Raw genomic sequence first — 27,926 nt, forward strand, 5'->3', positions numbered from 1 at the left:
AACACATGCACACAGTAAGCATTTGTAAGCTATTAGGAAGGACCAACAGCACACCATCTAACAACAAAAGCTGGATTTGTTACAGGAATTCGTTCCAATGAAGTCATTAAAAGGTAGGCGGGACAGGATCTGAGGGCCCAGCTGAGCATTCCCCTACCAAGGCAGGTTCACAAACAGCCACACAAAGCTCCAGCAGGTGACTGTCAAATTCATCTTAACAGCTCCAGGGAAGGCAGCTCTGCAGCCCCCCTCCCGGATTCCAGCACTCAGAGACAAGCAGAGTTCTTCACATCTAACAAATCTTTCTGCCTAAAGCTCAGCTAGTTGCAACTTGTCCTACAATTACCACACATTTAGTTTACAGAACTTAAGCAGACTGTTGCCTGCAAAAGAGCAAAATTCATATTCGGTTTCATAGCAAAATAATTTTCTTTGAAGAGATTTTTTCTTTTGATCTTTCAGATGCCATTAGATCATTCAGATTCTAGAATCATATAAACACTTTATTTCTATTATCACTTAATCCCCATTCTGCACTTCCATATTTGACTTCTGAAGTTCAATAGCCTACATTGAACTTCATTCTATAAAATGAACACCCTAAAGAAAGTATAAACCAAGTCCCATCCTTCCTGCCCCCAGTTATTTCTATACAGAGGTCACAAACAATGCAACGTAGGTTAAGACTGCAGATTAAGTCAAGTCAGACTACAGAGATGCCAAGAAAAGATGTTTCAAGTACTTGACTCACATAATCCCTTAACACCCAAGAGGGTATTTTCCTCTGTTGTTCCTTAACGTTGTTCATTAATGTTCCTTAATGATTAAATACATCTAGTATCTGCAGACAATTCCAAGTGCCTCTACAAATGGACAAGAGCTGAGCTGCATTTCTTAACACGTGCATTTTGAAACGAGGCTCTTATGCATGTGAACAGCTGCATGTGAACTACTGAAGATAAAGGGAGCATGGATACCAAGCATAACAGAAATCAGTACTTGAGTGAAAAAATAAGCCATAAGAATCATTTCAACAGTTCAATGATTTCCATATTTTAAGAAACTTTTTAATCATATAAACCTCAAATTTTCCCGTTACATACATTCATTTCATGATTTAAACAATTATTGCATAAGACTTGTATCATGTATTCATTTACATCTTACTGTAGACATCAGCTATTGCATTTTTGTACCATCTTCAAGTTACATTCTCAGTCTATTACACAAATGTGAACCATATACAAGATGAGTAAAAGTATTCCCTTCATATTTGTCCAGATGCAAAGACTGCATAGATTTGAGGTATGGTAATGCCACATCATTTCATGTTGCTTTGGTAGATTGTACTAGTATGGAATGACCAAGAGAAGGTTAACAAAAAGAGGTGAAACAGGCAGAGAGGAACTGACTACTTCCTGTTTAGCAAGGCAAATACAGCTACTTTTCCAAGAATTTAGAAAGGCAGAAAACAAAGCAAGTGAGAAATTCTGAGTAAGAATGTCAAGGACCATTTAATCTCCCATATTAAGTGCCAATAAACTAGTACTATCAGTTAGGACATGCTAGGAGCAGAAACTGCCCTGACATAACACTATACTGAAAGAAACAACCCCAAATGTAGGCAAACACTGTGCTGATGCCATTATCTACTTACTACGGGTGTTCTAAGTGCAGGATTCCCCCAAAATAGTAACGTCACTGAACCTAGTCCAAGTGAGTAACTAGTAACACAAACAACATGGCTTTAGAAGTGCAGGCACAAAAAGCAAACTTGAGTGACAAAGCTCAGTTCATACTTGTTACACACCTTCTCCATCACTTGCACACACAAGGAAAATATGCAGCAAGTAAAGACAGACAAGAATTGCCACATACTTTTTAAACAGGACAATAATATAAGAACACACTGCTAAGCTCATATGAGTCATCGCCCCAGGATGTGCAGGAAAAAACACTGATACAGGGAAAAAAGAGGAAGAAGATAAACTGGAAAAGCAGCTAGGATGTCTCCCTTTCAGACTTCCCAAAAATACTGTTAACTAAATGGATTGAGCAGCTTGCAAATAGAAGCAATTTAAGTCCATTCCCACACACAGCAAGCCCTTTGCCCAGATGCACCTGTGGTCCATCTAAAGTCTATTTTAGTTGTCAGTGCTTCAAGTAATAGTAAGAGAACAAGTTTTTTTTTTTAACGTATAGAAGTTGTTGGGACTAATTCTATTCTTCCTAGTGAGTTTCTAGTTATGTGACTAAGATCCAAATAGAAAAACTTGGAATGCTAAGAGATAAATGAAAAGTATGCCATTTATTACTAATTCTCACCTCTACTATATTTGTTGTCAAAATTATCACCCAACAAGTATTACTCAGGTCACCAAGCCTAGTGGTATGCAGCGTATGACCACAAAGCCTTAAAAAAAACATGAACTGGCAATACTGGTTAAGCACTTCCAAGTTCCAACAGACTCAAAAGAAAGTTTGTGCTGTTGGCACCCAATTATCCCATTCAACCTTTATCCCTAATTTTAAGTGGAAGACTCGCAGTGATCATAATGCTTGTACTGGCCCAAATTCCTTCCCTTCAGCTTTTACCATGGAATGCAATACAGTGAAGAGCAAGACTTGGAAGAAAGGAAGAGTTCAGTCAAAAGCAACATGAAAGTAACTGTATTGAATTAGAGTTCAATTTTACCACGTTGAAAGCTACAAGTACAATTGTGCTGTTCAAAGTTATATCTGTTTTCAGAGTTGTCAGTGTGGTACCAACAGCATGAACCCTAGATCAGAACAAAGAAGGCACCAGGTAGGCGGTTCTGGTTAAGCTAAATAAGTAGTTGAACATAATTGTCTCAAAGTGATTAACAACCGAAAACTTGCCAAGTAAAACATGCTGCTGTCACGTTATCATAAAAATAGTGTGCCCACTTTCATTGTTACAAAAAGGGTTAAGGATCTTGTTCTCATCCTGCCTAATCCATCCGTGAATTGCAAGGCACACTCCCCTACCACAACGGGCAGTTTCATTTTTGTGCCGCAAAAAGTAGCGGTCTTAGTGGTTACAAAGTTCATGTTTTAAAGTGCACTTTCATTTCAACACTTTCCCTTCTTAAAAACAAAAATAAAAATATTCTGGTAACTATGCTTTATAAAAATAACAGCTGCAATATTGCTGTAAAAATTGCAACTTAAAATCAAGTCAAATAAAGCAGGATTCAAATATTTTTTTCCAGAAAAAACATAGGAGCCAATAATAAAAAAATCCTCCTGCAGAGAATTGCCAACCAATATTTTAAATGCTGTCCTGTAAACTCCTATTACAGCATCTCACAGAAAATCCATTCAGTCTCTTCCAGCTGACAGCCTCAACAAAACAGAGGTCTAAGTACATCAGTCCATCCCACCAGTCACCTACATAAATGCAGGTGCGGATGCTGGTGCAGTCTTTCCATTAGCTCTTCCTCTGTAGGTTCTTCTAAAACATCTCTACAAAGAAAAACCATGAGTTGTTAGGGACAGCATAAGGGACTTCTCAGCCATTTTTGTGCAACACATTCTGATATGTAACACACACCCTTCCCAAGACTGAAACAAGGAATTAAAATCACAACAGGCTGATGCTCCCTAAAGATGCATCCACTTGCAAGTGATCCATTCTATCACAGCTGTGCCGAGGAAATCAGCAGCTGTTTTCCCACAAGGAGCAGAAAAATAATTTCCTGCACAGAGTACAGTACAACTGGAGGTCAATGGATTTGTTTTCCTCAAAAAAACTTCTTAAATAAGAACATGTTCCTGATACCACTACTGAATACCTAATCTGCACCAGAAGTTCCGCTATGCACAATGATCAAGTATCAACCTGCCACCCACAATTTCTTAATAAGCCAAGAACACTTTTTTGTCATCTTTTCAGCATCATTTCCTTCTAAAACCTCTTCTCTCAGAGGGACACAGGCCAAACTTATACAAGCTAGATTACCAAGTCAGCAAAGAGCAGGCCTAAAGCACTCACTGAGCTTTTCTAGGCTAACAGATGAAATGCAGACAGAGTAAGAATCAAGCCTCTTACCCCTTGCAGTCAGCACACTATCCTTCAAGGAAGTTAAACATCATTTGAAAGACTTAGATCAATTATTTGGCCTACTGTAACTCACCTGAACATAAGTTCAACTGTCCTCTGGTACTCGATATCGGAGAGAGGTTCCCGATGACAGTGACGGTCCCACTTATGAATAAAGTTCTGAAATGCCAGAAAAGCAAAAAATAAGGCCTATTTCTAATGCCATGAGAAAAGAGATTACGAGGTCTACATATTTAGACCTTGAGAAAGGGCTGCTGCCGAGAATGACAGAGCAGAGAACTGAAATGCATGGAAATTTAAATATTGATAGAATTCACATACAGCCTACAGATAGATGTAGAGTCATAGCCATATACATAACAGGCTGTCTATATGAGTACAACATGGGCACAAATCAACTGAAAAAGTGTTAAAATTTACCAGGAAACAGTAAAAAGTATCTATGAGCTCTTACAAAGAATCCTTTATGTAGGTGTAAGTATATTTATTAGCTGTATGTTATACAGGAATGATAAAAAACCTCACACTAAGAACACTACAGCTGACAGGCCTGCAATCTTTTAACTATTCTCAGCAAGAGTTATCTCTTCACAATAACTTTTTGAAGTATCCATAAGAGTTCACCTGCTTTGATTTTTTCTTCTTTAGGGAAAAATAAACAAAAACACAGCATACCAAATCCACAATACAAATACCTAGTCCAGGCATTTGGCTTCTATTTCTCATGCTCCCCTGTCTGTTTTGAATTACACTGAGGAATCAAGGATCAAGGCAGTAAAACTGCTTAAGCTGGGGCTAGCAGTGGGGAGAAAGAAAACAGTGAAATCCTGCTCTCCTGTTCCACAGTACAGAAGCATGCAAGACTTGGAATTGACTCCCAGATAGAGTCTTTCCCAAACTGCTCACAGGTAACATTGTGGCTTAACAAGTGATTCATCTCACCTACTTTATATGCCTAGAAGCTCACCATTTTGCTTACAGTTTTAAGCTAGTCTTCCTTGACTGTATAGAGAAGGAAACACATACACATCTTCAAGTGACTTTTTCCACTTCAAGCGGCAGGTTTTAATATGGGGTGAAGTGCCCTCTAGAGGTTCTCTAACTCTTTCATTGCACGTAGAAGACTACAATGATTTAACTTGCAACAGGTGGCTAAGATTCATGTTAATGTGAGCATCAACAATTCACAGACATTTAGACTTGCAGAAGAGTACATAGAGGCAAGAGATGATTAAAACTGTTTGTCATGACATTGCTTTTTTAAGAACTCAATTGGGTTAAAGGACAATCTTTTCCAAATAAATTATCAGTTTCAGTGTCAGTTTGATTAACTTTGTAAGAGGGTAACAATACAAAGCTGCATAGTAATTTGCTGACAAAACAACACAAAAAAAATGAACCTCAGATAAGTAGTGCTAAAACTTTCAAAAGACAAAAACTATTCAACAACACTCGCATTTTTTCCAGGTACTATAAAGACATAAGTGAGTTATAATGTTAAATGTACACAATCAATGAAGCACAAGATTTGTGACAGCCTCAAGGAAGATACACATCTGCCTACAAGTGAAAACTCTCATAATTCTGTTAGGGAAGATAAGGCAGAGAAAAGGTAACTTGATACAAGTCAATCTACTCTTCTCAAGGCAGTTCTCCAGGTTCAAACACTCACAGAGAAGACAAGGCTTTCATTTAGAGTCTCATCTAGTATGAATATCATAGCTCCATAAAGAATGGCATCAAGTCAACGATGCTCACAGTGAGAAAACTAACTGCATTTCTTCATTCTTGTTCTTATCCTCCCACTCCTGGCTATTAACCACATCATCTCCAAAACGTTTCTAGTTGGATAGATGCTTTTGTTATGTTATTAGGTTTTCTTCAGGAAGAGCATTTCTTCATCCCAGTGTCGACATTGTCACTCCCCACCACACAAGTAGGAAAAAAATATACAGATTATTATATCTATTAGAAAAATGCTTCTGTATTTTTTTCCAGTAGGTCAGTGAGAGGATTAACAGTCTCCAAGGATCTAATATCAGAGGACAAAGTGTTCCTTACCTCTAGAAGTAAAGCTACAAAGAGATTGACCCAGATGACAGAGGAAATCAACCACCAAGCTATAAAATAGATCTTTGCCCACCTGCAAATCAGATTAAAAGACAACAAATAACATAAATGGTAAATAAAGATAGTCTGAAAATGATTGAGGAAAGCCAAGAAATCACATTTCTTTTTCTTAGAAATTAATACTGCTTCCTGATGTAAACGATGGTCTGGAACAAAAATCCTAAGGCTTTCAATAAATTACCCAAGAAGAGTATTTGTCCCTGCTCAACAGAGTTTTAATGGGAAGAAAAACTTAGAAGTCATTCTAAATCTGAGCAAAAATCCATCTAGCCTGGAAGCTTCCCTAAAACTAGTCAAATACAGAAGCATAGGGAAACATGCAACAACATAGCAAAATACCTACTAGGCTCCCTCCAATTAGTCTCTCAACCACCAATCATTTGAGGTTCAAAGATTTTCTGCACTAGAGATTCTCTTTTCCAGGCACCGCAGACCCCAGTGTGTTCCCTTCATGACTTGCTCAGCTTTCCCTGGACCACAAAATTTGTCTCACACAAATGCCTGCAGAAGAGTATTCCACAACTTAGTGGCACACTCACTGAAAAAACATTTCCTTTGTTTGGATTCAGACTGCTAACTTGCCAACTGGGTGAAATCATAACTTCACAGAAATCAAAGAGCAGAACTCCCCTTAAGCCTTAACCATCCAAGTATCACTGTAAAACAACTAAATTCTGAGGCTATTCAGTTCAAACGTTCCCATAAAATAAATGAAAGATCTCTCCAAGGTTAAGTCTACTCTTTATTTACAGACAGAAATCAAAACTTATTGCAATGATTCATTAATCTCTCTTCCTTGCTCTCAACTCACCCAATACATGCTGCAAATCTATTTAAAACCAATTTTAATTCAGCCTTCTCTGGTAGAATATGACTACCCAGATCATTTCCAATACCTTCTAAACATGACCATCAGCATTGTAACGTTTAAGAGCCAGAGCATAGCAAGTCACATGAGCTAAATATCCATAAAGGATTAGCCTTTTCCTAGCTATCCAAGTTGATGCAAGGCATAGTTAAGCAGTACTCCTCTTACCAGGTGATTTTTTTGTGTGCATGCAATTGTTTCATTTATTTCAAGTTGGAGGTATACAGGATTGTTTTAGTATTACTGCTACTTACGGACTTGCATATCTTGAAAATGCTTCCAGGAAGACCTGCCAGTTGTTCACCACCATCACATCCCAGAGCGTCACCACTGCTGCCTAAAGAAAACAGATACTGAGTGGCTACACTGTACTATACACTTAAGCCTCAGAAAATGAGGGAAAAGGCTGAGCAGAAAGAGGGCCATGGATTTTTCCCATCAGACTCACAGCAAAGTCATCGAAGTTGTTTGGCCAATATTCCAGCTGCTCATATGTCCCACACTGCACAGTGATATTGCCAGATGTTGTATTGGCGATACTATGAAAAAAATCACAGTTTTATAAGCAGAGTTTTCTATACACTATCCTGTAGAAGGTTTGCTTTTCTTCTTGTTTCTGTTTTATTTTCTTTAGTTTGTTTTTTAAGTACCTTGTATAAAAAATGTGTGATATTTTGTATTAAAGGGAAGGGCTTCAGCAATAATGATCACAAACTACTCAAACTCAAATACAAATGCTTTATGAATGACAAATTAAAAATACACTAAGAACAGAGTAAAGAAAAGGAGAAGAGTTTGCAGCATTAAGACCAAGCTACATTAGCATTTTTAAAAACTAATCTTTCAAAATACTTATCTTTAGACCATTACCTGATATTGCCCATAGGAACAACAGCACCTTTAAACAGCATTATGCCAGTTATTGCAAATGCATAGAAAACCACCTGAAAAGGAACATGTAAGAATTAGTTCTGAATATTTCTATGACTAAACAAGAAAGCAATTCAATGTCAGGAATGGAATTTATATTAATCCCACCAGTAAAGGAACATTATTAAAAACAATTCCAGATGCTAAAAATGAGAAATATTTCAAGTCTGCACACTTTCACAATGCTTGCTCTTACTTCTCAATACTCTATTTTGAAATTGATAAAATATATTAAATCATTTTCTTTCTGAAATCATTGTTTTTGTTCCTCAGAATGCTGATGTTTAGCTATTAACAAAAAAGCTCTTTGCCCATAAGATACCTTCATATATCTGGGAAGCTTTCTGCTAGACTCAGAGAAAAAAGCTTTCACAGAAATAACAGAAGGGCAAGAATAGGCTAGTATTATATTACATCCTTAATTTATGCAAAAAGTTAATTTAGGAGTAGAAGCTTCAATAACAAAATTTTAGAATTTTGTTCCTCTACTTTTTAAGGATACAAACCACTTTTTAAAGAGCTAGCTTTCACAGTCATCAGCAATAGCCTTTTAACAGGTCATTTAATAAGTTGTATCCTAAAAGCAAAAAGATTGCTCCAGGCCTACAACTTTCTAACTTCTCTGAGTAAAGAGCTGCTTGTGCAGGATTGTTTGAAACAAGATGGATTTAAAAGTGAGAATATCTGAATATTTCTTTATTTTACTACTAAACAGTCCAAAGAAGAGCAGGAAAGAAATGAAAGAGACATTGTGCTATAAAATCACAATGCCCCAAACACTACTGGAACAGCTGAAGCTACCTTTCCATAATCCACCAGATGCTGGACTATCTGCTCAACACTACACGTCAAATTATTATTTTCATCATGCAATACTAAATTTAAAACATGCACTATGCATAGAGTGAGCCAAAATTTACATTACTTTATCAGCATATGCTCCATGCTAATATTAGGAAAGATATTTTGCATCAGCCAATAGTCGAGTCACACTTCATCTTGGTAGAAGCGCAGCAAGAACATCTCCTTAGCCTCAAGTTAAAGCCAACTAAGGTAATGGAAGTAGCAAAGGCTTTGCACTTAAACCACAAGCTCTCTGCCAGAGGTTTGCCTCACAAGCACTGCAGGATTCATACTCCCAGCATTAGGGAATAACCTGTAGCAGGCACTACAAACACAAATTTGATACCAACTTGTCTTTGCCCAAATCACCCTTTTTATTTGAAGGTGCAACCTCTGCAGGTTGCAACTTAAAGCCCCCCCTCTACAGTTAAAAGAGATTAGTTTTGACAAAACCTGATAGTCTGGGTAAATTGTATGCGAAGAAAATAGTTGTTTCAATATACTGAAACAACTTTAGACAACTGCTAATCCACAGTAAGTCCTGGTCTTTAAGCATTACTTAAATTTAAGATAAATTAAAACAACACACCAAAACATCTTCATGCACTAGAAAGATAAAGCAGCAACTCCAGAAACTCAAGAATTAAGAAATTGAGAAAATTGAGAACATTAATCCTACTAATGGAGGAAATCAGTAAGTGATGGACATCATGCACTGTGATCAAGCTTTTAATCACATGCTTACAGAGAACATGCTCTACACTCCAGACACCTAAAAGGATTGAGATGCTTTCAAAAAAAAATCCTTATGTTCCAACATGCCCTCTGAAGACCTTCTCAGGAAAACAACTTTAAAGTTTTAGTTATTCACTTTAACATAAGCAAGTCAAGAGGGAAAATAGGCTCTTTGTAAACTAGAGCGGCAGCCTGATCCAAGTACTTTGAAAGAAGATGCTTCAAACATTTTTTAGAGGCACACCTCAAGGAAAACCTAATATTAGGCATTGCAATCCATAATGCTGCAACCACTATTGATGCCCATAACCAAACAGTAGGTTGGATGCATCTTTGCAAGATATGCTCCAAGCACTAACTGGCTATTGTGAATTGGTACCATTCACAGAGATTCTCATCCAAAGACCCTAATTTGCTTTGTTGAAAACACACCTGTATTACACAGCATGCTATTAAAAAAAGTGGTTGGGGGGAGTATATGATCATCTTGCAACTTGACTTACCACTAGAATTCCTGCAAAGGCTCTCAAATTTTTTACCAGATCCAGCAGTGTTGTCACAACTAAAGCCATGAGCTAAATAAAACAAAGAATTTTGCATTTATAACATTCAAAACTTCCAAGTCTTATGAAGTTAAAAGCAAAAGGACAAAGAAACATCAACTATCAAAGTGATGCATATCTAAACACTATCACCTTTCATACAGTGGTATTTCCCGAAGGCACATTAAATTAGCAAACAGTACTGCACTCATTTCCATACATACTATGATATAATTTAGAACTGACCAAGCAATTTCTAGTTAACACTTTTTACTGACACTGACATCTAACTACATCAGTTTGATACTTAGTTTATTAACTAAGATACAAGTCCTGCACTTGATCTGAAACTGGGCTTAGGCTTCAAACATTTTTAAGTGTAGGATCACAACAAACAGAAGTAATTTCAAATTCCAATACGGGTATTCTGGAACCAAATTGAAGTTGCAACCTAAACAGCAAGGGGGAAAAAAGGACTTCTTTCCAAATAACCATGTGCATGACCTAAAGGTCTGCCAACATCAAGTGGAAGGAAGCCTACCATGTTTTGGGTACTAGGTCTTCAAGGACACTCATCTGATTAAAAATGGAGCCCAACACAAGCTTGACAAGTATTTCTGGATGTATTTCTCTACCCACTTTAGAGTATCAGCATCAGTTGCTATGAGATCAGTAGAACTTCCCTAGGCTATCTCAACAAAGAACTGAAAGGAAATATAATGAGAAGCCATATTACAATTTGGACAGACAGCTAAGGCCAAGACAACTGGGTAAAAATTCTACTCATGTGAGAGAATAACATGGAATAACTTGTTACTCTAAGAGACTCTAACTAGATTTCTTAGTCAACTAGTAAAGAAATCAGCAGTGCGGAGGGAAAAAAGCACCTTCATATTTGGAATAATCCGCAGGAATCTGAACACAATTAACATGTTCACAAGTCGAACCATATCCCACAGGGATAACAAGCCCATCAACTCAGGTCTCCTAGGAAAGACAAAGAAAAGTATAACAAGTTAGAGAAGTGGCCTGTGATAGAAAGACAGAAGTAAAATTTCTTGGGCTGCAGGTAGCTGTAAATTTCCCATAACTTACAGTTAACATCTCTGGTATTCAAAGCCCTGTGAAAAAAAGTTTTATTTACATAAACAAATATTTCTCAACCTATCCATCTCTCACCAGAATAACATGGTCATTTCTGCCCTCACTCCGATAATATAAGAAGGATATTGATAAACTGGTACATGGTCAAGAGAGGGCCAAGATGACAGTAAGAAGCTAGAACGCTTGCCATACAAGGGGAGGCTGAGGAAGCTGGGCTTGTTCAGCCTGGAGGGCAAGTAGCTTGGCACGGGCCTTGTAACATCTGCCCAGAGGTGCCAAGAAGATGGAGCCAAGCTGTTCAGCAGGGCATGGCAGGAAAGCAAAGGTCAGTGGGCTTAACTTGAAGCAAGACAAGCTCACACTGGTCACAAGCAAAAATTTTTAAACAAGGAGAGTCTAACAGTGGTAGAGGTTGCCCAATGAGGCATGGCAGGTTTCTGAGATCCAACAGGATGAAATTTTGAATGACCTGGTCTAATCTCACAGCTAACCCTGACTTGAACAAGAACACAAATTAGAGAATTCCTGAGGTTCCTTCACACCTGAAATCTCATCTGTAACTGGTATAAGCAGATCAATTTACACACCAGGAGCCTCATCTACAGTGAACACTTATGCCTGATGACAGAAAAGAGCCATTTAGCTTAAGCGTGCTTATAATGATCTTCAGAACATACGTTTTTACTAATGTGCCTAAGTAACAAGCCTTCATTCTCAACGCAGCTCTGAAGAGTCCCTTCAGAAAAAGCCAAATAAGATTACTGTTAGAGCAAGATACTTCAGCAACTTGTTAGCTAGACACACACACACACTCTCACTCACTCTAGTCCCTCAAGGTGTGTGACTGAAGCTAGGCTTCCAAAAAAGCATCAGGCTAACAAACTGGCTTGCCAGCCTTTTCCATTAGGCATGTGTTCTACAAGCAATATGCATACACTTTAAATTTCAGGGTGAATTTTAGCTGACACATGCATTGACACACCAGCAATGCAGGCAGATACTACAGAGAGAAGATAATACAAAACTCTTTGGTAACACAAGAGCTAACATATCTTAATATATGTTAATAACCTTAACCTAATGACCTAAATGTGTGTGGAGAAACACATATACAAACCCAGTTCATATATGTGTATGTGACATCACCCTAGCCTATCTCAAGCACCCAGGAAAGAGGTAAAATTTCATGCAGAATACATACCAGCCAGGATGAGGAAATCCATACACAGCAAAAGTTGAAATCTCCAAAATCTTCAGTTTGGTAAAAAAGTTAAAACAGGGTTTTGTAATTTTGAGTTTCCAAAGCTATTTAAATTTTTCACAAGAAATACTCTCAAGAGATTTAAATCACTAATTTGACTCACTTTAAAACTTTCACATTGCCAATATTGGCTATAAATTCCCCAAATTAATCTGAAGTACCTACCCACCTCTGTGGTACAAAGCTCTACAAACGACTCTTATGTTGTCCTCACACACTGTACAAGCTACTGGCTTTTACCAAACAGTAAGAATAAATTTACCAAGTAATAATTCATATTTTTATCCAAAAAGAGTGATCTTTAACTACACAAGAAACTTGCTTACACAATGATTCTTTCAAAATTAAACTTCTCCAAATGATGTTAAAAAGTTGCCTATGAGATGGCTTGTTTCTCCAGTTTCAAAGTCTACCTCCAAAGGAGTTCATAACTTCCATTCACAACTTCCATTACTAAACTGATCAAGAGACTGGAAATCAGAACATTGGCTTAAGTAGCTTAATTCAGCACACTGAAAATTGTCAAGAAAAAGGGAAATTTAACTGGCACTTGCAATTCATGATCAGTTTAGATACAAAATCAGGAATACAAAAGTTACCATAAACTTACCAGGAGAATTCCAGTCAGAAGTCCATCAAATCTGTTGCTTGGATAAGACCAGTATCTTTTAAACCCCATTGCCAAGATTTTCAGCAATGTTTCCAGCAGATAGTACAGGATGAAGAAGCAGTTGATAGCCTTTATGTTAAAAATAAGGTTAGAATTAAATGCCTAGAGGAACAGCTGTAATGATAGAAATACGGATGCACCTTACCCCCAGGAAGAAGTCATCTCTTTCCGAGGGCTGTTTATCTGCATCCATCACCAAAACCACCTTAAACAAGAAATCTTTGATGAATCCAGTGTCTTACTACTGCAAAAAATACATTTTTAAGAATAAGAATAATCATCTGTTATGCTTGCACTATTATACTTCTACTACATTTGTGCAGATCTTTAAGTAGCTCAGAATATATTACTTAACTATCGATATTCTCTTAAGACTTCACATGATTAAAATATGCCAGACATGGACATATGCAGCAAAAAGCTGTTTTCAGACTCAAGAACAAAACTAGAAGTGAAATTCACAGGGAGGAGGAAAGTGTTTAATATACTTACACATATAGAAATAATGTTTGCAAGGGCTACCACATTCCCCAAGCAGCCAAAGTAAGAATGGCTAAAGACAAACTGCAGTTTCTGCATAAAATGTGATTGGTACTCTGGGCTAGGAGGATGCTGTAAAGAAGAAAATATAAGGTTTGCTGAGATATTAACCATAAGCACTTTAATAATGATGCAGAAAAAAATCACAAAGAAAAACAGACTTGTTCAGAACAAAACTCAAGACTACACACTGACAATACGAGTAGTTACTTTCTAGTTTGGGCTATCACTAGCAAGAGACAGCATTTGTGAAGAGCAAATATGTTGGCAATTAGAACTAAATTACACCCAAAAGTAACTTAACTTCTCCCATTTCCCAAGCAGGTAAATCAACCACCAGGTCAGTGGTGTTACAAACCTCTTCTTCCTTTCCCATGACCCATCCTTAATGGATTCAGAAGGTTTAGCTCCATTCCAACACAAACAACATTTCCAAAAGCTTGAAATGTGTGGGGTTTTGGTTTTTGTCTTTTTTCTCTGAGTTGAGAAGATCATTTCCTGTCCACCTTTAAGCGGGCAATTGAGAAGCCACATTTACAAGTACATTGCCTGTTTAATACAGGACAGCAAATGTGTCACAGTTCACTGGAAAACAATTGCCTACAAACATACTTCTGGAAAGTGTTGTGAACAGAGAGAACTATGATAAAGCTAACTCCTTTTCCTTTCTTGTAACTAATCATTCTATTAAATAAGAAAGCTAAAACCACTGATTACGTTTCATAAGTAATTGTCAGATACATACTTGTTTAATGGCGTCTTTGTCCAGTTCCTCAAAGAGCTTCTGAAATTGAGCAGCTGACAGTCGGTCATAAGAAGATGTTTTAAGTGACTTCACGTGAAAGAAAATTCAGATCAACACCCGCATTAGATATGTTTACAAACAGTGCCAACACCCTCCCATTATCTTAAAAAAATATGGATGTAATCTATTCCGATAGGTATCAGATCACAATCTATTCCGAGAAGTATCAGATAAATCTTGAGCATGCATTGCTTCATCAGGAACCTGCCACCAGAAGCTTTGATAGTCACCAACATAGGCATTAAGAAATACCCGGTCTTACACTTATGATGGCTTGCTTGCAACGAGGATCCATATCTACTTTCTGCAGCACTTGAAATAAGTCTCCAACACTGACACACAACCTATTTAAATAAGATATTTGACTTGTACATCCTGAAACACAGTAGCATCTGTCCTGACAATAAAAAAATGGCTGTTCCAGATGCAAATACCACCTTTCTTCCCCCCTTCCACCCCAAAAGGAGACCAAAATAGAAATAAACTGGAAATAGACCCCATAAAAGTTCCAGATATAGATTCAAAACCAAGTTATAGGCATCTAGAAAGGGAAAAGGGAAGGAGAAAAAAAAGTCAGCTGTAAATTGTTATTTCCCCATATAGGCATCCTTAGCAAGCATAAGTATATTAAACTAAAAGGTCAAAAAGTTACTATTTTGTCCCTGGTTAGCTTCTATTGTAACATCCATCACTTACTCTTGGGCGTTAGCAGGGGTCTCTTCCAGGGGACAGAGTACTTCAAATGCAGCCCGGATTCCTACACGCCTCCTGAAGAGGGAGGACTGAACAGATTTCTGCATAGTAAAAACACCAAGAAAAAAACACTTGCTTAAAAGAAATCCAACTAGGTGAAATGAAAAGACTTCTAAATTATTTGCCCAGCCCTCAGACAAAACCTACTGCAAGCCTCAGAATGGGCTTTATCCATATAATTATAAATAATCTTCAGAGGAGCAAATTATTACTTTCCTTTGTCCCTCTCCCAAAAACCCACCACCAGGCTGGGTTTTTCACAGTTCACAGTTGCCAATACAGTGGGTCCGACTGGATAGAATATTTTAGAGGAATTCCATTAAACCAACAGTCGAAATCAGCAATATCCATTCCTTGGGGAGGGACAGGGTTTTCCTTCTCCCCACTGCAGAATTAGGGCCCCTGATCAGCTGATAAATTGATCCTCTGAAGCACCCCTCAGACTCACAGTTGGCCCTAACAGTAAGAGCTGCACTCACTCCTAAGAACTCTGCATAAACAGAAGGGAGCAAGCAGGCAAGCACAAGCAAACATCCGGATCAGGATTTATTTTTAATTTTAGCCTGCACAGGTTATTTTAGCGACGATGGCATCAAATTTGACTACCAGAAACTGATATGAGTTAAACAACTTGCATTTCTAACAACACACACAAATTAGATGCATCAAGTTTTTCGTACTTAAGTTCTTTACGGTAACCATCTTCAATATGCCTCTCATTTACCTTACCAGAAGTCAGATTGGGGTATGCTCTCACGAGAGAGAAAAATGAAGGAAGGGAAGGAACAGTTAAGAGAAAAAGGAAAGCAAAACATTCTCTGCACATTTAAATACTTCTCTCACAAGGAGGTTCTTTCTCCCATTTAACATTGTTCAAAGTTTCTGTCCAAACCTCACCCTTTACCTGGAGCTGTACCAGAACTGCTTTGCCTTTCTCTCAAGCCCTGTTCACTGCCCCACATTCACTGCTCCCAAGGTCTAAGGGAATTGTATAGGACAAGCATTTTAATACCTAGTCTACAGTCCAGTTAAAACTCATAATCAGTGTATTTTATTCACTAAACTGATGTACATGTTTTTTATTCACTAGTGATAAATCCAGTTTCGGAAACCTCTAGCTGCAACTCTGCAGTCTCCTAATCCTCATCCAATCAGTTGCCTTTTTTTGACATTGGAAGGAAAATTCACAACTTCTCTCTTCTTGGACAAACTTTATACCTGGAACTGAGGTGATCTTTTATTTGACTTGCATTGTCCCTACTTCCTAAAGTATTTTTGTCTAGGTTCATGACAAGACCACTCAGATTGTTCAGCTATAGTATTTCTTCCAGGAAACAGAAGCGCTTACACCCTTTCCTGTAAAGGAAATCAAGATCATATTTTTCACATTGTAAACTTGTAAAGTCTAAACAACTAGAGTAATTAATATAACAAAGCCTACAACATTTGTCATTAAAGCAACAAGAACTCTTTTAGCAATGATTTCAAAACCAAGAAATCAATAGCCACCACAGATTTCCCTTTCATTTGCACAATTTGCAATGCACTCTTACTTCAGCCTTTGCTTCTCCCCTACAGATAAATGAGGGGGAAAAAAGAAAAACCTACACTCTTTACACTACACATGCAATTGACACTCTAAAAAAGGGAAGAATCACACACCATCAAGCATTTTCCAGAATCATGAAAACTATGACACTAGCACATCACATGGAGAGTGAGCACATTTTCCTCTTCCTTGAAAGAGATTTCTGACAAGATTAATCACTCAGGCAGCAATTCATTTAACATCATAGCACAAAAAGATTAAGCAACAAAACAGATCAGTTCCTTCTCTGCTGCGTAATCACTTCCAGAGAATTCAAGTCTTGCAGCCATTCAGTGGTTTTAAACTAATTACAAATTACATCAAGTATCCCATAAAGATCAGGGCTTGCATAGGCACACAAGAAAAAGGCTATCACTGTGCTAGATTTCCTCTGAAAACCTAGTTTAAAAGGCAACTGCTTCTGGTAAAGTCAAGTACAAATCTCAAATCCATGTTCTATACATTCACTGTGATCATCCTAGTAATCACAAAGTAAAATATCAAAACAAAGAAAAGACTTTTCAGTCATTATTTCTTTTTTATTGGAGTCTTTTCATACTGTGCTCCTCAGAGATACCAAGTTTCACAATTTAGAATAGCTATTAAAATAGTAAAACAGGTTCTCCACATACAGACCAAGCTTAAGTCACTTGTCCTTACTGACATAGGGTTTTTAATAAGTGTCTTAATATTGGCAAAGCTGTACATCTCAGCATAGGCATGAGGGTATGAGTAAGGAATTCTCTTATACAAAAAGAACAAGATACAATAGCATATAGAGAAGAAATGGACACCAGTCTAAAGAATGAATATTAACCTAAAGAACCTTTAGTCTTTTGAATCACTATCTACAATAGGAATGAATACACTGCTTATTATATAATTTAAACTTACAATGCACAGAACTTTGCAGTTCAAAAGATAGGGCACACAAATTGGGAGTACTTTACTTACCAGAAGATACCCTCTAAACTGGTTATATATTATTGCTGTCAGTAAGTTCATCAGAAACAAGTTGCCTTTTGGAAAAAAAGCAGTAAAAAAATAATGCAATATATTTTTGTTTCTCAAAGGTATATCATATTTAACTTATTCTAGGTCACTATTTTAACTCAACATTTCCACATTTTGGAAAGTACTAAACATGGATTCTAACTTTTCTTTTGAAACAGTATTAGAAAAGTTTCACCATCAGCACAGAAAAGTCCCACTTAACTGACAAATCAAGTATACTCCCCAAACAATGAGCTAAGCTACAAAGCAATCCTTTCTCCAAAAATGGTTGTGGTCAATGTAGAAATTAATAAAGACTTCTAAACTTCCCCCTCCATATGAAGAGCTGAAAAAGATATTTCAATGTTTAAGTTAACCAGATCTTCAAACTCAGGAAACCTGATTGTTTTGAATTTTATTTCCAAAAAAATATTGAATATACTGCTGTATAAAAGGTTTTTGAACACCTCAATGACACTATAGGTTAGTCAGAAGAAAACAGAATAACCAGTTAAATGTTTCTAGAAAAACAAAAATAAGCTTTAGTTGATACATGTATAAACTCAGTGCAGTTTACAGTACATTTAAAATACTACAGACAAGAGGCAACTTACCTAACACAGTGAAGAGTATAAAGAAAATTGAATAGGCTCGATTCTTAGAATATGCAGGAATCATCACTGTATAAGAGAAAAACAAAGGGAATTAAGAACTTTATGCTAAGGGAAAAAAGCAGGAAACCTCTACCCCTTTTTGCAAAGTAGCAAAAACTTGGCACAGCTCTACCTCAGAGCCATATATACAAGTTATACTAAAGGAAATACAAAATTCTTAAGAGCTAAAGGCATGCAATATATTTGCAAAACATTCTTCCAGCAATGAGGAGAGCTATCAGCTAAAAAGAAAACAAAACAGTTATAATAGTCTGGAGATATCTTAGTCTACTATTTATAGAAGAGAGATGGGAGTTATTTCCAAAACAGATGGCTCACCGTCAGGATTATTTGCAGTAGTTAGCAGCACCAGCAGTGAAGTCAGTGAATCTGGCAAATTCCGAAAATACCCTACCCATTCCTTATCCTGCTGGCCATCCTAGTCAAAGAGATGTTCATCTTTACCAAAACAGCACTGAAGAATCACTAAGACTGTGCATTACCAAAGAAATCAGATAAAAACATGCTTCTTAAACACAGATCTAAATCATGAACGAATCACAAGACAACAAGCACTCAGACACAGGAGGTTAGAAATAAGTGAAGTCTAGCTACGCCTCAGATCCAGGAAGGTACTGGGGCCAAAAGCCATTCTATGTGTATTTCTTCATCTGCCAAAACTATTGGGGTATGGGAGCTAGCAAGACCCCCCAGCCATGATGAAAATCAAAACCATAAGAGATTTTGAGCATCGACTAACATAGACCAGTCTTTGGTCTTATAAAGTTGCATGCTTTTTTATTCCAGCCATACTGCACTTCACACTGATGTGGAAGAAAATTTAATACCACTCTAAATTGCACTGCTCTCTAGAACTTGTCCAAAGCCATAACTATTTGAGAATAGAATTTAAAACCATCTTGTCTATACCAAAGAAGAGAAACAAAACAGAGCTGCTGACAACTGGATAATTCCTCAGCAAAAAAAGAACCAGCTTTGTTACTGCTGTGTTTGAGCACAGCTTGGTGAATGCTCTCAGGCATCTGCAGCTTAACTAGTACATTCCCTGCACAGGTTATGTCTCTTTCACTTCCCCTTTGAGTTCCAAATAAAATTGACACCCTCCTAATTAGTTATTTACACAAAAGCTACTTGCACTACTAGGAACAGTCATTTTCTCCTATTTCTGATCACCTGTGTATGAGCTGAGAGCTGTTTTTAGAATTACAGGAAGCTTGAGATTTGCACAAGCAAATTTTAGATCTCTTTTCAGTGAAGTAGGCAAAGATGTGCATGAAGTATCAGTGCAAGGAGAGCCCACGCCTCACTACACTGTAGCTTAGATCACACACTGTAGAGCAGTGTGCTGTGACCACTTGTGAGCAAGCTAAAGATTGCTGCTTATAATTACAGATATTCTGAAATACAGGAATGCAAGAGATTTGCTGGTCGTAAGAAAAACTATAGCAGCTTGAACGCAAATTACACCAAAATAAGCAGTGCAAAACAGAGATAAAGGAAATTACTGGGAGAAGCATGCAACAGAATCTAGGTGATCATAATACTTTTAAAGAAAGCCTAAAAAAGGGAGGAAACAAGTTAGATGCATAAAATATTACAAGAAGAGACACATACCAAAGCACTGGAACACAAAAACCATCTTAACCACAGAATTTCAAATGGGCTTTTTGGGAAACAGGAAAAGAAGAAATAGGGAAAGAAAAAACAAAGGAACAGGACAATTGAGGTGATAAACTAGCACGGCGTGGTCAAGAAAACAAGTACTGGGAAACTACAGGACATGTAAATAGAAGAAATTAAGTGAAACAAGCATAGATAAGAAGAAAAAATGAGGGACATAAAAACATGACAACATGAAAATTCTTGCAGAAAAGAGGGTGGGAAGTTTCAATAGAAGTAAAATAATGGCCACGGCCTTGTATAGGCGAGCTTCAGCTACAAGCAGATTTCAAATTTCACAACGAAGAACAACCCAAATAGCAACAATGCAAGGGACCACCAAAATGAGTAAATAAGGAGGCTGACAGGACTGTAGCACCCAGTCATCTACGCTTGCCCTAAACACCAGAGCTAGACCAATTCTAAAATTATGTAGCACAGCAAGAGCGAGGGAAAAAAAGCTATGGGATAGGAAGAGTTTTTTTCACTTTAAAAACAAAATACAGTCTGATGAGAAAAAAAGCATTCTCAGATAAAGGTTTAGCAAATAACACTATTCTGAGAGGTCTTCTAATGCACACCTTTGCAAACAGCACTATGCATTGGTAACATGCACACTTTAAAAGTTTCTAAATAGACTTAAAACTGATTTCAGTCAGTCTGGTGAAATAAAACCACCTTTTCAGGGAAAATAGATTTCTCCAGTCTGAGTAGAAAGTCACACAGGCAGCAGTTAGAAAAGGGGAAGAGAAAAAAACAAACACAAACACAGATCTACCACATCATAAATATAACTAGTTACCTTTGTTCGAGCAAACAGCAGCATGGCAAACATGGTAAAGAGAGAGAGATGAACAGCTAGTAGCAGAACAACACTATCAGAAAGAAAACACATGCGTTAACATCAGCTCTTTTACTAATGACACAAAGGACAACATATACAAAAACCCTATACTGTTTAAGGAACTAAACAGAGAAGATCATCTAGGTCCCAACAGAAGGGACCAAACATCTGCTTTTCTAAAGCTAGGGCCATATTTAAGTCTTAGATCAAGATACAATATCTCAGCTTGCATACACCTTTGATTCTCCTGGGATTGGGTTACAAAAGTGACAGTAACAAAAGTTTTATAAACTGTACATTTAAATAATCCATATGCATAAGAAGTTCCCTTCAGATAGCATCATACTCTCTGGTTATGACCTCCACTGCTGGATTCCCAGTTCAAAATGTCTTACTATGACAACAAGATTTAAACACATATTGCTAGAACTCTTTAGAATTTAACATTGAAGTATAGCACTTTGTAGAAGATGAGCATGAAGAGGCATACTGAGTCAGTTCCCATCTACATCACAGAGACTGTACTGGAAAACATGATGCAGACCTTTAGCTAGTTGACATTTCATTTTTTTTCCCCCCTTATAAAACACTGTACATAACACTACAGAATTAAACACACACATCAGCTAGCATCAAAAAGGTATCTGTCATTTAAACAAAGTCATATTACATATTCCATGTGAAAAATCTGGAACAAACTTAGAAAAGCAATTCCCACAACCCTCAGTTCATCACCATCAGATCTCACCAACTTACCTCAGCTAGACCATCAAATTACACAGATTACACACTCATCCTGAGGCCTTTCACTTGCTGTGAAAGGAATTTTATGCTATTACCTACCTTGCCATTTCAGGCAAAGTGCTGTTGATGCTTTTTAATGTTTTCTTCATCATAGAAGAATTCTGAAGGAGAAAGAAAGGACGAAGAATTCTTCTTATTCTCACAGTCTGCAGAAAAAGAAAAAAACCACATATCAGATATTGTTTCTGTAAGATTAGTATCATAAATAATTAAGGCAAGTTGGTTTCAAATTTAAGAATTAACATAGGAACAAAATCAATCATGTTACACAAAAGCTATGTTCAAATCTATCCCGTTCAAGCCACATGAAATACAAGGGAGATTTTATAAATATAGAGGCTTCTCATAAAGAATTCAAGTTCATTGCTGCATTAATACAACAAAAAGGTCAAGAGCATTTCATAAATTCTGCCAAGGTCCATTTTAAGTGAATCACCAGCAAGCTACTTTTACATTTTGAAGTTATATTTGTCCCATTTTCTTTTTTTGGGCCATTCATCCTTCTTCTTTTTGCCTCCCTTTCTTCACTAAAGGGCTTCTTACTACGCAGTATTTTCTCCTTCTGACAAGAATCAAAAAAGCGATCATCTCAGCTTTCTTTAGCACAAAGTAAAGCAATTAATTTGTTCTTTTCTTGCATTCAAGATACTTTCTCTAGTCTTCTAGTCATTTGTGACTCATGCATATTCAAGTATTTTAAAATACGGCATTTTACTAATTATCTTCCTAAGTCCATTAACAACATCAGAAATCACTTTCTTCCTCACTATTTCCTTATTAATACATAAAATACCCCTTCTGCCACACTTCGTAGTGGAAGGTCCTGCTCAGTTATTTGCCCATTATCATGCTATGTTTTCTTCGTGACCTCTTTCCAAAACACATGCCCCACTCTGTAAACACAATGTTCAGCCTAATTAATCAACAACTTCAGACAGATTGCACTTATTTGAAATGACACATGCATACAATCAAAACAAATTAGGTGCTTATGAACTTAAGCAACATTTTTTTTTCAAGATTTTAAGTTTTTTTGTTTTGTTTTTTTTTTTTGAATCACATCCTGGTCAACAGTGATCACTAAAGCATGGAAAACTAAACATTAGACATCAAAATAACCATGATCAGGTTGGATGCAGCTGGTAATCCAGACAAGCTGCATGAAGGTTTGATATATATATTGGTAGACCATTGACAATGACTTTAAAACTTACAATTGTTTTGAATATGACAGCTCTTTCTCAGAAAACAGTTGTTATATTGTGCAATTGCCTTTTACTGGGATATCATTTTCATTACATTTGCACATTTTAGACTCTGCAGTTGAATCAAGTTGAAAACAATTCTCTCAAACTGTATGAGAAAGTTTCTGCTATGCAACTAGATTCTTTGTAGTTTTAAATGCTAACAGGCCAGTTATAACAAGTCTTCATTTATTTTTACAGCTAAATTTTTAAATATTCTCCATCCAGAGCCTGAAAATGAACCATTTCATCCTCTCATATGGTGGTTTAATTTACCACCATATCACACAAGTAGTAACTCAATAAGCCCTTGCAGCTTCTCCTCCTCTGCCTCTCTCCATAGCTACCCTGCTGATTCCTTCTATACCAAGTGGCAGACAGGTCTTACCTCTGTGCAGAAAAAGCTCAGCGATACAATCCAATCAGTAAGTGAAACAATTAATATCAGGATATAAGCCATCAGCCATTTAGTCTTGCAAAATTCTTCCCATCCAATTAAATAACTCTGGGAAAAAAAATGTTTTAATAATAAATTCCAACAGTCAGAACTGAAACTTTTTCAAATATTTATAGTTACATCACTGCTCAAAAGGCAATAAAACATGCATAATACTTCTAAGACATTTTTCCCAATGCATAAACAAGAGAAAAAAATACACTATCTGTATTCAGTTGCTCAGCAAACTTAATATTTCAGCATCAGACCGAAGTGACACTCACCTTCACCGATACATCAAAAACAAACACAAGGAAGCAAAGCAGCTCAATACTTTCTGTTAAGCCACACGGGGGATCCCATGGAGGGAGGCGATATCGTACATCTGAGGTGACAGTAAGTGAAGAAGGCGTTTCAACAAAAGCCAAAGCCAGTATCACAGTAATGGTTAAACCCAAAATCCTGTTTGGATACAGGTAAAAATACACATATAGACATATCAGTCAGAGGATTAACAGGAAAAAACATTTAGAGTACAACAAATTGGTTAGTATACCATTTTTCATAAATGGCTTACACCACAAGCCATCACACAAATGGCTGACGCCAAAACACAACACTTCAGATTCTGTGGTCTTCATCTGTTAAGATACTGACAATCAAATATGAGGCAGCACTCCTTCTGAAGCTCACACTGGCATACCATCTTACTGCTATACAACATAGCTAGAAAAATAACCTTGATAAATGTGAACATATGCATCTGTAAACCCACTACTCATGCCAAGCATCAACCATTCCACAGCACTCCAAAGAGTCTTTGGCATGACCACAGCTTTGCATGTCTTGTTACTTTCTGCTTCTACCACATGCATACATAATCATCTATTTATTTCATTGAGCAAGTTCTTTTAAAGATAAAAACACAATTACTTGGTACACTGACAGGAATGAAGAATAAATTATTTAAAACTTGCTTCTAAACTAGAAATGGAAAAAGAAGATATCAAGTTCTTACCACTGGCAAATTCTTGAGTAATACCATCGATAAAGCCATAGGGATTTTGAGTCCACACGGTGATTTATAGACCGATACTGAAAACAGAAAGCAAAAAAGATAATTCAAGCATTACATTTGGTCTATGTCTCAAAGAGGAGGATCAAGTTACTAACACAAACCAAACTACTCAACAGTTCAAATCTTGACACACTTCCAGTTTCACAGTAAGATACAGAAATGACTGTACATGTTATCAACACAGCATCCGTCAATAGTTGTACCTTCTTAGCCTAATGACCACACAGTAACAGCTACTCAGATAATCCAACATTGCTGCAGCCACCTGAAACAAATGTTACTACCACCACTTAACAAATAACAGCAACACAACTGCAGTTAATTATTCAAGGCCTGTTGTTTACTCCACCACCTGAACAGGTGCAGCCATTTAGTTCTCTTCCCCAGCATTCATTCCAGTTAAGGGTCATCTTTAGTCTTTACTAGCTGCAAGACACAAACTATTTAATTCTGAAAACAAGACCTAGCCTGGATTTCAACTTAAATGCCCAAACAAAAGATGCCTTAGGGTAGAGCCTGTCCTTCAGAACAGACCTGTTTCTGCCATAATCTGCTCTGGTGCCGCTCTTGCTCCGCCTCCTCCAGGAGGTATCAACTCCAGAAACACAAGCACATCTTAAATGCATCTGATGATCCTCGGAAATCTCCCAGAGAAAAGTTATTGGAATACATCAATAGAGCTCAAGAAATGTCTTCCAGCATTCCCACTACCCCAGCTAATATCAGGAAGGTAATAGGATTTTAGAACATGCCAAAAAGTGCCTATATATGCAAATAAAGGCAAAAAAAAAAGATGAAGAAAAGCTTCCAGAGGCAATAAAGTAATAAAATTCCAGTGCCTTGCCTGAAGCCAACCTCATAACGCACCAGCTCTTAAGTTATGCAACTAGCTGGTTTTAGAGGCAAATTACAGGGCTTGTTCAGCTAGTTTCCCATAACAATAAAGCCAGTCACTCTTAAACAAACAAAAACAAATCAGCATCCCTATCAAGAAGTTTAAGGAGAAGATACTGTGTTTTTCAACATAATTACTGTGTGAAAAAACATGTTATTCCTAGGCAGAAATTCATTGAAACTTGCATATCAAAGGAATGAAGTTTTGCTTTGTGAAACAAGATCATGTTTTGCAGAAGCTGCTTAAACAGAGGGAAATCTAAAAGCAAGGAGAAGACAGAGCAAATATCCAGCATGGCAAATATGATATCTGGGAAACAAGTTAAATTTACCTGTATGGCATCTTCAATAAATACTACAGCTTGTTTTATATGGAGGTCATTATCAGCTCCAGTAGCTATGAAGTTAAAAAGAAATAAAAATCATTTGCGGTATCCTGGACAAATCCTACAGCTTGCTTATTGTTACTCTCATCATAAAGGGTACTGTCCAAGCACAAGCAAGAAGAGAGATGCAGCCCAAACAAAGGGCTGGGAGAGTCCAAACCAATTTCTCTGCCCCTAAATTGAGGAGCGTTATACGTAAAGAAGCCATAGCTGCTTTAATGACAGAGCTAAGCTCTGTGATATTGTAGTGAATATAAGCTCTGACGATGGGAGGAGGTATTTTTCTCTCCAGTTCATTTCATGTATATGTTCATATATACATACCATATACACAAGATTATACAGATATATGCATGCATACCACATTTACACTCACTGGCACACACACCATGTATAGACATCTGCACAGAGCTTTATCTACTGCCTACTAGCCACACACTCTCTGTAGTGAGTAGTCCCTGCTTATTGAGCACCTCTCATAGACCTCTGCTAAGATGGAGGTGCCCCCTTTTGTAAGGAGAGTCAACCCAAGCTGATCAGGGCCTCACACGCACCTTCACCAAAAGCTGTGCCACCAGGGTCTCCAGCTTTTAAGGTAACTCTATTTCCTTGCAATATTCCAAACCCTCCCATTTCAAGAGAGATAAAGGTGAAAAAAACTCTTATCTTCCGATATTTTGTGACAACACTCCCTTAAATTTAAGCTAAACTACACTATTAATTAAATAGCTATCACAAGACTAGGATACTTCTACAAAAAGACAAAACTTAAGTAGGAGCTTTTATTCTGTGATGACACTTTCTCCACTTTTATCACACACAAAAAGGAAAAAAAAGTCACTCATAAGTTAGATGGAAAAAAAGCTATTTCTGTTTAGTAGTGCTTCAAAGGAAGTTTTGATAGCTCAGCGATAGAGGGAAGTTGGCAGTTTTGATAATACTATCTTTTCCCCCAGACTTGTTACTTCAGTGAGGTAAAACATAAAGCCGTTGAAAAGAACGGCATCAGTGAAACAGAGATTTACAAAGGGGAAAAGCGAAAGTCGGCCCCTCTTGCAGGGCACAGCACAGACAGCGTTGCTCCCCGCGACTGCGAGTTACCTAAACAACTGCTGCTAACGAAGCATAAAAACTACAGCGAAATACTTATTTTTACAGAGCATTTAAAAAAATGCTTCAGGCTTCTTCCTTAACAAGAAGGTAAATAACTCAAAGCATATACGTTTACATAAACGTTTCTCCCCGCCCGCCTCGGAAAGGAGAAATGCGCCGGCTCCGCAGCACGGCGACCGTTGGGGCGGGGCGGGGGGGAACCGCCGCCGCCGCCCGCCCGGGCGTCCCCTCCGCGCCACTCACCATCGCCGGGACCCCCCGCGGCGGGGGCTCCTCCGCCACTGCCGCCGCCCGGCCGCCACAGCCGCCGCGCCGCGGGCCGGCTCCAGGGCGGCAGCAGGGGCTCGCGCTCACCGGCGCCTCCCGGCTCCATGAGCACCTCCTCGCGCGGCCGCCCCCGCCGCTGGGCTCCCTTATACGCGGCGCCGCCGGGCGGGGCGGGGCCGGCCCCCCACGTGACCGCCGCGGGGCGGAGCCGCCCGGCTCATGGGAGGGCCGTTAAAAAGCCGTTAGGCGGCGCGAGGCGGCCGTTAAATAGCGCGGAGTTCGCCACGGGCGGCTTCTCGCCTTTCCACCCTCTCTGAAGCTGTGGCTGAAGTTGTGGGGTTTAGAACCTAAAACATGGTAGCCTTGATAGAAAGTGCTGTTCTCTGCCCAAGTGTGGTGAGGGGAGCGGAGCCGGTGGTAACAGGAAACCCCCTCGGGAGGAAGAGCGGCTTTTTCACTCTGCGGCAGCTGTGACTTGGATTAAAATCACCTGCGGTTCCAGCACTATTATTGCTTCTTTTATAGTGCTTTTAAGGTAGTTACTGCTGCCTCACTAGGGTGAAGGGTTAGAAAAATAACCCATATCTGTATTGGTTTTATCTCTGAAGTTTAGTGGGAAAATTATAGTGGCAAATGTAGTTATGTTGGTTAGTACAATCTTTATTTGGCACTTACACCTTA

The 27,926-nt window shown here is 38.0% G+C and overlaps 1 protein-coding gene across 1 annotated transcript; it reads right to left on the reverse strand.

Moving 5' to 3' along the window:
• Positions 1–1,286: 1,286 nt before the first annotated feature.
• TPCN2 (two pore segment channel 2) lies at positions 1,287–27,351 on the reverse strand. The gene is made up of 25 exons (XM_026034779.1): positions 27,222–27,351; positions 25,812–25,876; positions 24,526–24,602; positions 23,792–23,969; positions 23,460–23,576; positions 21,867–21,973; positions 20,982–21,054; positions 18,839–18,938; positions 18,461–18,526; positions 17,808–17,872; positions 15,209–15,306; positions 14,775–14,856; positions 14,453–14,539; positions 13,660–13,779; positions 13,313–13,372; positions 13,108–13,236; positions 12,438–12,487; positions 11,020–11,119; positions 10,094–10,165; positions 7,953–8,026; positions 7,531–7,621; positions 7,337–7,419; positions 6,146–6,227; positions 4,158–4,243; positions 1,287–3,486 (listed from the first exon to the last, which is right to left on the reverse strand). Exons 1-25 carry the CDS (start codon positions 27,349–27,351, stop codon positions 3,408–3,410), a joined length of 2,271 nt encoding a protein of 756 aa, XP_025890564.1. The 3' UTR covers positions 1,287–3,407.
• Positions 27,352–27,926: the final 575 nt, after the last annotated feature.

Source organism: Nothoprocta perdicaria, unplaced genomic scaffold (genome assembly GCF_003342845.1).
Source record: "Nothoprocta perdicaria isolate Ctin4 unplaced genomic scaffold, notPer1 scaffold_15, whole genome shotgun sequence".
Taxonomy (NCBI): Eukaryota; Metazoa; Chordata; class Aves; order Tinamiformes; family Tinamidae; genus Nothoprocta; species Nothoprocta perdicaria.

Excerpts from the sequence above, each read along its gene's own strand:
- TPCN2 (XM_026034779.1), bottom strand. The coding sequence starts at position 27,351 with ATGGAGCCGGGAGGCGCCGGTGAGCGCGAGCCCCTGCTGCCGCCCTGG. Across the intron at positions 24,603-25,811 it reads TTATTGAAGATGCCATACAG|TATCGGTCTATAAATCACCG; the intron begins GTAAATTTAACT and ends TTCTGTTTTCAG. Across the intron at positions 14,857-15,208 it reads ACCCCTGCTAACGCCCAAGA|GTTGTGTGTCAGTGTTGGAG; the intron begins GTAAGTGATGGA and ends TTATTTAAATAG.